We start from the raw sequence: 9,682 nt of genomic DNA, 5'->3' as shown, positions 1-9,682 counted from the left end.
CACGTGGCCGATGGGTGGTAGCGCAGGTGGTGACGACGTTCGGACCCAGGCTCTTCACACCGACGACCCAGAGTCCTCTGCTGCTTCTGCTTATATCCCTCTCGGCGGTGCTAAGCTCCGCCTCTAGCCACGCCCCTCTCGGAACATTTTAGAGGGCTCTCGAGGCTTCCCGCTAGCTCTACCCATTTACCTTTCACCCAGATGGGATCCCCCTTACTGATTGGATGTGAGACAACATAGCACGTGTCTGCAATAACCCCCCCGGTCGTCCTGTAGGTGGCGCACTCTCATTACAAATACATAAGTGCCATGATATCTGGGTTAAGCATATAAACTTGTTAACGACTTATGGAAGTTTTGTATTGAAGTATTCTACCAAAGGATCATCCCTAAGATAAACACGTACAAATTACATATATTCTCCACTCTCACTCACTCTTCTCCTCACCATCCTCCTGTCACTCACCCTTCTCCTCACGCTCACTCACCCTTCTCCTGTCACTCTTCTCCTGTCACTCACCCTTCTCCTCACTCTCACCATTCTCACTGTCACCCTTCTCACTCTCACTCACCCTTCTCCTCACTCTCACTCACCCTTCTCACTCTCACCATTCTCAATCACCTTTCTCCTCACTCACTCTCACCCTTCTCCTCACTCTCACTCACCCTTCTCCTGTCACCTGTCTCTTCACCCATCTCCCTCAGGGCAGTAGCGGCCCGAGCACGGCTCTGCCTCAGGGCAGCATCGGGGGGCGTACATGTTTGGGAGGGGCTCATCTCTGCTTGGATGGTTGCTCGCGGTCACGTGACACACTTAAACCAATCCGGGGGCGTACATGTTTGGGGGGGCGCACCTCTGGTTGGCTGCTTGCTCGGGGTCACGTGACGCACTTAAACCAATCCGGGGGCGTTAATCACAGTCACAGAATGACAGGACAGATCTGTGATATTATATATGTAGATACAGAATAGTAATAGCATTTTGCTGTATATGTTTAAAACTGGTTTGCAAGATTGATAATACGTGATAATGATGATTTCTGCTGAATAATCCATCGTGAAACTATCTAATGCAACAATTCAGCAATGTAAACTCCATGTATTGTTTAGGAATACATTAACATGGCTTTATAATTTAAAATGAGTTGTATGTATCAACAGCTGGTGTTGTTACATATTCAAATACACAACTATATACATTTGGATATATAAATATATTCCTACTGAATCTATTATAATGTTTAATGTGAGTCTTTACTAGCTCATTTGGCCCAAAACACACCTGTCATTCAAATTATCACTCAAATTAAAAGTTTAATATCGTATGTACATTTTTTTTATCACCACAGGATTTACTTTTTAAAATCCTGCCACCATCCTCTGGGATTTGACTATCCTCCGTGGACACGAGTCATGAAAACAATAAGCTCATTAGAGACTGGTAGAACATGCACACTGAACATTTATTTAAATCAATTTGTGCCACATTTTAAATGTTTTAACCTGAAAACATTTCGAGTGGTACTCCCAAAAGCAATAGAAATAATTAGGATTGGTTTAAAATAAACCAATGTTAACTTTCCTAGCTTCCATAAGACATACCAATACAACCCCTATTGTGCCCTGTTGGATTAAAATGCAGAAAAAAATGAAGATAACAAATTTTAACTGTAAACGCAATCATAAGATTAGCAAATAAATATGTCCCATACATTGACCACATTTGCAAACGGAAAACTCACAAACACCGGTGTTTAACTTAAATTGCAAGACCGCAAAAAACGCAAGACGACAATCAACGCCGCCGCCGCCACCGCCGCCCGTTGTGCCTACTCATTCCAGAAGACCCTGTTGAGGACTTTGTTGACATTTCTGATCAGAGTGGCATTGTATCTCCACAGCGTGAGGTCCACGACCAGCGAGTCGAGCGCCAGGTCGGGCTGCTCGGGCGATCGGTAGTGGTGCATGATCGCGATGTCTCCGGGCACCGTCTGCGAGATGCCCAGCGCGTTGAGCGTACTGTGCACCGACGTCTGCAGCACCGCGCGTGGGTTCAGGATCATCTTGGTCGGGTTGAAGACCTCCGGCAGGTTTGGCTCCCGTCTAATGTGGCGCATGATGTTGACGCCCGGGATGGCGTTCCACGCCTGGAACTTCGACCCAAACTCTTCCGATACCGTGTAGGGAAACACGTTGTTTTCGAATGTGTAAATGTCGGCGCCGTACTTGTCGTTCAAGTACCGCATGAGGTCCTTCCAGTTTGTGTGCTTCAAAGGGATGATCACTTCGTCGATGTCCGTGAGGACCAGGTAGCGCGTGCTGTACATGTGCCGATACACGCAGTCGTTCAGCGCCGCTATCTGGCCATAGTAGTGCAGCTCGCCTGGGTGCTTGGGGTAGTGCCACCCTCTGGACACCTGCACGTAGTCCGTGATGGGCCACTGAACGACCTCGACGAGGCCGGTCTTGATGTAGTAGAGGAGCACTTTGTTCAGCTCAGAGCTGCAGCTTGTGTTGTACACCGTCACGCGGCCCGCACCCAAGATGCGGTACATTTCGATCGCCTGCACGAACTGCAGGACGTTGCCGTAGTTCCCGAAGAGCGTGGAGATGCAGACGCTGAATTCCTGTGTGATGGTGGGGGGCATGTAGAGCCGATTTCGCACGGGCATGAAGACCCACTCGGCCTCTTCCTCGTCCGGTATTGTGCGCATGCGCTGGACGGACACGTGTCCTGGCTCGCAGTCCAGCGGCTCCGTGCACAGGAAGTCGGCCGTGCCGTACGGGAAGTCAAAGTGATCCGAGTGGACGTAGGCGCTGGCGGTGACCGTCAGGATCTCCGAGTGCCCTCGGCAGCAGAAGTGGCAGGAGAGCACGTCCGGCTCATACCGGTTGGCGATGCCGATGATGCGTGTGCTCTGACCGGCCTCGCGCTGGTCGTGGTACGCCGACACCAAGAATATCTTGGTGTCGCGCACGCGCATCATCGACGTGTTCTGCAGCGCTCCCCGTTGCCCGCACAGTGTCACGTGGTTGATCTTATCGGAAGCAGACCCCGGCTTTGGCCTAAAGACGGACGAGTTGCCGAGTGCATCGAGGTCGCGAACGAGGAAGCCCGTCCAGCTGTACATGTACCAGATGCTCAGCAGCAATGAGACGCTGAGCAGCAGCAGCGAGAGGAACAGGACCGGGAGGCGTAGCTTCATCATCTTTCGAGGCGTGCAAGGAGACAAGACGTCTGGATCAAATCTCTAGACCGCCGTCTCAGGACGAAAAGTCTGATATCGCTCGGCCTGTGATTACATTTACGTAAAAACACACACAGAGAGCTTCGCGTTAAAAATGCACAACACTTTACACAATTCCATTTCAGGTAAACCTCACAGAAAAACAAAAGCTCTCCAAAATCAAAAGACTGTATTGGCCTCAGGGCGGATATGTACAGGTACAACTCTCTGCAAGTGAATGCAATATTTGACGCTTGTGTTGCGCCCGAAACGTCGTGATTTAATTTAGTTTTTATTTTTGTTTTATTTTATTTTTACATACGTGACTTTACCGAAAGAACCAAAGAGTAACCATACGATAACCTGGATATAAGCATGCGTTAAATGTATTGCTAAACAATACGCTCCCAGCAGCACTGATCCTGCAGCTGTCAGAACGGTGAAATTGTTTTTTATTTCTCTCAATTTCAACAGATGATCTAAATAGTCGTGGCCAATAATAATTCGTTTTAAGCAAACATCAACATATTTCTTTGGTGTTATTTTAGTCTTAATACTGGCCAATACTAATTATAAAATCTATTTAAATTGAGAGAAATACAAAATATTGTCAACCAATTACACAGCCACCACCACAACCAGAGCCGCAACCACCACCACCACAGCCACCACCACCACAACCAGAGCCACCACCACCACAGCCACTACAACCACCACCACCACAGCCACCACCACAACCACCACCACTACAGCCACCACAGCCACCACCACAGCCACCACAGCCACCACCACCACAGCCACCACCACAGCCACCACCACCACCATAGCCACCACCACAGCCACCACAACCACCACCACCACAGCCACCACCACAACCACCACAGCCACCACCACAGCCACCACAACCACCACCACCACAGCCACCACCACAGCCACCACAACCACCACCATAGCCACCACAACCACCACCACAACCAGAGCCACAACCACCACCACCACAACCACCACCATAGCCACCACAACCACCACCATAGCCACCACCACCACCACAACCACTACAACCACCACTACGACAACCACCACCATAGCCACCACTACCACCACCACAGCCACCACCACAACCACCACCATAGCCACCACAACCACAACTACCACTACCACAACCACCACCATAGCCAGCACTAACACGACCCCAGGCCGCCACCACCGCACCTGCCAGTCGAGGGCGCTGTGCTCCTCCTGCTGCTGTTCCTCTCCGTAGAAGCGCCGCTTCGCGTCGCCCTTCGGCTCGCACGCGAAGCTCAATGCAGCCCGCGGGCACCGGCGGCAGCAGCAGCACAGAGGGCAGCAGCAGTAGCAGAGGGCAGCAGTAGCAGAGGGCAGCAGTAGCAACAGAGGGCAGCAGTACAGAGGGCAGCAGCAGCAGAGGGCAGCAGTAGCAGAGGGCAGCAGCAGCACAGAGGGCAGCAGCAGCAGAGGGCAGTAGCAACAGAGGGCAGCAGCACAGAGGGCAGCAGCAGAGGGCAGCAGAGGGCAGCAGCAGTAGCAGCAGCAGAGGGCAGCAGCAACAGAGGGCAGCAGCAGCAGAGGGCAGCAGCAGCAGCAGAGGGCAGCAGCAGTAGCAGAGGGCAGCAGCAGAGGGAAGGGCCGTACCCGATTCAAGAGCTGAATGGCTCACAGGGTTATACCAAATACATGGAACTGAACTGGGCCGCGTTGCCGCCAGCACCACGTGCTTCCTGCTGACCTCTGACCCCGCCGCGCGCTTCCTGCTGACCTCTGACCCCGCCGTGCGCTTCCTGCCGACCTCTGACCCCGCACTTGAACCACGACCCCGCCGATCTATGGCTGATTGTGTTAAGTTATATAAAACATAAATATACCATATACACTTCGTATTCACAATGTACAGCTAAAGTTGACAGTGTAAATGTATTACAATATTCTTGGTTCTTTGCGGTAAAGTCAGGAAGATAGAAAATAAAAATAATAAAATAACATTTTCAAATAAAAATAATAAATTGAACATTAAAAATAATAAAATCATAAAAGCGATGGTTTCTGCCTGTAAATTTTGCGTGCAAACAGTTGCTGAGTAGAGGCCCAACACGCGAGGTGGCCAGGCACAAACAGCACTCTGATGGGAGCTGTGGTTGATGGGAGTGGAACGCGGTTCTTGATCTGAGCCAGAGTCATGATTTGTTGTACGTGCACGTGTGACATTCAAGGCAGGGGTAAGCCTGTGGTCACAATCCTGCCTTGTGCTCAAAATGTCAATGAGCCAGCAACAAACAGTGCAAAAGAGAAGCGTCAACACACTTCCTGCAATAAGCAAGGTAATAAGAACTTAATAAAAGTGACGAGGGGTATTTTATGTTTATATTTGGTGTTTGCAGTTTCTCCCCGTGGTCCGGATTTCCCTCCGCATTTTTGAAACATGCATTTGGAATATTTGGCTGCTATAAATGTCCACCACACACAACATAAGCACACTTCGCTGAGCTATAATGTGTGGCCAGGTTGCTCGCTTCTGACAAAAATATCTGCCTGTGTGTAGCTCAGTGGGACCTTTCCTGGTGAAATGAAAAATAGTTCAGAGTTTAGTTTTTTGTTTATTTCAAAGTCGAGCAGTGGGAGGAAAGAAGGAGAGAAAGAGAGGACTGCAAAAATTGGCTGACTGTGATGACTTGTGGGGCTCAACATAAAAAATCGTGTTCTTGGTGACAGAACGCCTCGAGGGCGTGTGACCAATTTTCTCGGAATGCACCAGGTCATCAAAACACTCAGAAGCTAAGCAGGTTTGAGCCCGGCTAGTGCATGGATGAGTAACCACCGTGTACAAGAGGGCAGGGGCAATGCGGTGTGGTAGGAGAAGGCAGTACAGGAAAGTTCATTGTTGTAGCGTTCTTCTACGCTCCCACTTCATACGCACCTCCATTCTCACCAACCCGCACTGACCGGCGCGATGAAATGTGTTCAAATAACGCACACGGACCGCTCGGCATGGGGAGGCATTCATCCCGCAGTTGATCGACGTAAAAGAACAGCGGATTAACATGATGGGGGCAGAGAGAGAGAGAGAAGTTGGTGTTGGAAAAAATGTTTCAGAGTAAAGCCGGAAGTGAGCACCACTGTGTTGAGGAGCACACTACCTGCCACTGCTGACGTAAACATTCCATTTCTAACCACAGCGGGACTGCCAAGTCCATTGGAGAGATTGCTGAGATTTGCTTTCATAGACGTTCTTCAGCTCCTCAAACGTGACTAAAACAACGGTCTCTTAGAGATGATGCACTGATTCATGTTGAATTATTAACCTCACGATGCATCATCGTGTGTGCGTGCACATGTAAGAATAATATTTGTTTTGGTGAAATCGTATACGTATGTTGCATGTCATGGGATCGTGTAACCCTCGCAGCAGCCACTAGTGGCCGATACATTCACCACAATTTTATATATAAAAGAAGAATAGATTATTTAATCAATTCGCGACCCTGAATTGTGACAATTCATTGAATTTGCCTGGTGAGTTGGGATGGGGGCAGAGGGTTGGGGGATACACCACGGAATAAATGTTTGCTTTCTAACCTTAGGCCTTCACCCAGCAGTGGATCGATCATAGCTGCTGATGACGGTGTAGTAAATGTGGCTTTGGGAAGTACGACAAGGACTCAACAGTACCGTGGAACTTGTGCTGTGTAAGACATTACATTCATAATCATTGTAAACATCCTGCATGTGTATTCCGTGTATACATGGTACTGTGTTTGCGCGCACACATCGTGTACGTGGCGACATGGACACCGTGGAATATTGAGGAGAGTTGTAAATAAAGCGGTGTTCGAAGAAAGACAAAAGTTGTCCGAGTGAAATCGAACGCTACATATCTACCCGATCCAAATTCACATTGGTCCGGTGGATCTTTGCACCGCTTACCATATATACGCGTAAACATATACAAAGCATTTACAAAAAAATATTGAAGGTACAATTCACGCCAGCGTAAATATGCACATGGAAATAAAATGGTCCGCACCTAGAGAATAAAATGTTTCTTGCCAAAATAATCCTGCGGACCCACCCGAAGTGAGACCTGGGCTGGAGGGCCCACCGTGGGCTCCCTGGATGCGCTGAATGGAGCTCTCCTGCGCGTCTCACTTCATTTTGATTCATTCTTGCTCGAAAGGTTTCATTGACTTGCGACGGACGCCTTTTAAGGGACGTACGAAAGGCGTGCCCGTTGTGTAGATCAGGAAGCCGATTCACTGGAGGAGCGGCGCTTGACGTCACCTTGCGGGTGCCCCTTTCTCTGACGCGGGGCCACGCGCCACGCGTTGCCGTGACGTCGATAACACAAACGGCGTGAAATAAGGGAAAACAACAGCAAAGGTGGCAAACAAAATAAACGTTCTGATATTATTTTAATGTGACCATCACTAAGGGATTCGGGTACGACGGTGTTTCACCTTATTAGTTGGCTGTGTCGGGTGGTGGTGGGTTTAACGACACATTTTAATATTTACGCGATCTAAACCACACACCTCTGTTATGGATGAACTGCTTCGTTTTGCAAGTCGTCAGACTGGACGAAACGTTTGCGTTTCGTCCAGTCTGACAGGGTGACTGTAGCTGTGACACACAGCTACAGTTACCCTGTGTGACACACAGCTACAGTCACCCTGTGTGACACACAGCTACAGTCACCCTGTGTGACACACAGCTACAGTCACGTGACACACAGTTACAGTCACCCTGTGTGACACACAGCTACAGTCACGTGACACACAGCTACAGTCACCCTGTGTCACACTGCTAGTCACCCTGTGTGTCACACTGCTACAGTCACCCTGTGTGAATTGTCTTGCAATTAACGTCAAGCTGCAAACGTTTCGTCCACTCTGACGACTTGCAAAACGATGCAGTTCATCCATAACAGAGGTGTGTGGGTTAGATCGCGTAAATATCTAAATGTCGTTAAACTCGCCACCACCCGACACAGCCAACAAGTAAGGTAAAACACCGTCGTACACGAATCCTTTAGTGATGGTCACATTAAAATAATATCAGAACGTTTATTTTGTTTGCCACCTTTGCTGTTGTTTTCCATTATTTCACGCCGTGTGTTATCGACGTCACGGCAACGCATGGCGTGTGGCCCCGCGTCAGAGAAAGGGGCACCCGCAAGGTGACGTCAAGCGCCGCTCCTCCAGTGAATCGGCTTCCTGATCTACACAACGGGCACGCCTTTCGTACGTCCCTTAAAAGGCGTCCGTCACAAGGCAATGATACCTTTGGAGCAAGAATTCATCAAATTGAAGTGAGACGCGCAGGAGAGCTCCATTCAGCGCATCCAGGGAGCCCACGGTGGGCCCTCCAGCCCAGGTCTCACTTCGGGTGGGTCCGCAGGATTATTTTGGCAATAAACATTTTATTCTCTAGGTGCGGACCATTTTATTTACATGTGTATATTTACGCGTGTAGGGTGCGAAAGAAGATTCAATGTAACATGGGGGACTCACAGACGACCCGTAGACTCATAGATTCACCCATAAACTCACAACAGACACCCACACACAACAGACACCCACACACAACAGACACCCACACACAACAGACACCCATGGGTGAGTCTATGAGTCTACGGGTCGTCTGTGAGTCCCCCATGTCACGTCGAAACTTCTTTCGCACCCTAAAGCCGAGTGTGCGGTGCAACATCGGGGAGGTGATGGGGATTCGCCTCCCCGTGGAGAGGCAACAGGCGGAGTCCACGCCTCGTTGCCATGTCGTCATCTCCCGGCGAGCCAGGGGGGGTCGCGTGGCTCGTCGTCGATTGACGCCCACCGTGAAGGGAGTTGGCACAGCATCGTTTGTGGGGGCAGACGCCCACCTCCCCACTCCCCGTGAGCAGGCAGGGCGCGACATCCACCCCCTCAACTCCCCCCTCCTCCTCCTCGTTGGCCACCTCTCGCCAGGCCCCCGCCGATCGAGTGATCACCCCCCCCCCCCGCACCAGCTCCAAGGGACATCTCTACACGGCCGGCTCACCGCCGCCGGTGTTCTCCCGCGCACGCCGAGCGCTAAACAAAGAAATCGGCTGCTGCTGTGTCAGTAACACGCGCGCACCTCCTGGGATTAAGGCCTAATCCGCGTGCCCGCAATGCTAACTGAAAATAACTGGCGGCAGTATGAATATGTAGTGGAGTAGGAAGGTGTGTAGTGCAAACAGCGTGATTACATGATAACACAGACAGTACGGGTTATGTTGGGTCAGCCTGTAGCGAAGGCAAATACAGTGCAGGTTATGTTAGGGCAATTAAGCTGGGAGAGCCAAGGATGGCTGTGATTGGCTGGAGCTGTTGTTAAGGCTAGAGTGGCGCCTAAAGGTCTGGGTAAGAAACAGGTGCGAACGACGCAGAGCGTCGTTGGGGCACGGACTAATTAATTGGGGAGTA

At 50.2% G+C, this 9,682-nt stretch overlaps 1 protein-coding gene across 1 annotated transcript; it reads right to left on the bottom strand.

The window, feature by feature from the left end:
• Positions 1 to 1,444: 1,444 nt before the first annotated feature.
• Positions 1,445 to 4,986, bottom strand: LOC142910686 (beta-1,4-galactosyltransferase galt-1-like). The gene is made up of 2 exons (XM_076060066.1): positions 4,440 to 4,986; positions 1,445 to 3,293 (listed from the first exon to the last, which is right to left on the bottom strand). The coding sequence occupies exon 2, from the start codon at positions 3,207 to 3,209 to the stop codon at positions 1,830 to 1,832; it is 1,380 nt and encodes a 459-aa protein (XP_075916181.1). The 5' UTR covers positions 3,210 to 3,293; positions 4,440 to 4,986; the 3' UTR covers positions 1,445 to 1,829.
• Positions 4,987 to 9,682: the final 4,696 nt, after the last annotated feature.

This window comes from Petromyzon marinus, unplaced genomic scaffold (genome assembly GCF_048934315.1).
Source record: "Petromyzon marinus isolate PM22_M1 ecotype Great Lakes invasive population unplaced genomic scaffold, UKy_Petmar_22M1.pri1.0 PM_G_Scaffold_15, whole genome shotgun sequence".
In the NCBI taxonomy this organism is placed as follows: domain Eukaryota; kingdom Metazoa; phylum Chordata; class Hyperoartia; order Petromyzontiformes; family Petromyzontidae; genus Petromyzon; species Petromyzon marinus.
Note: the sequence above shows the minus strand (reverse complement) of the source record. Positions and strands in the feature narration are given on the sequence as shown.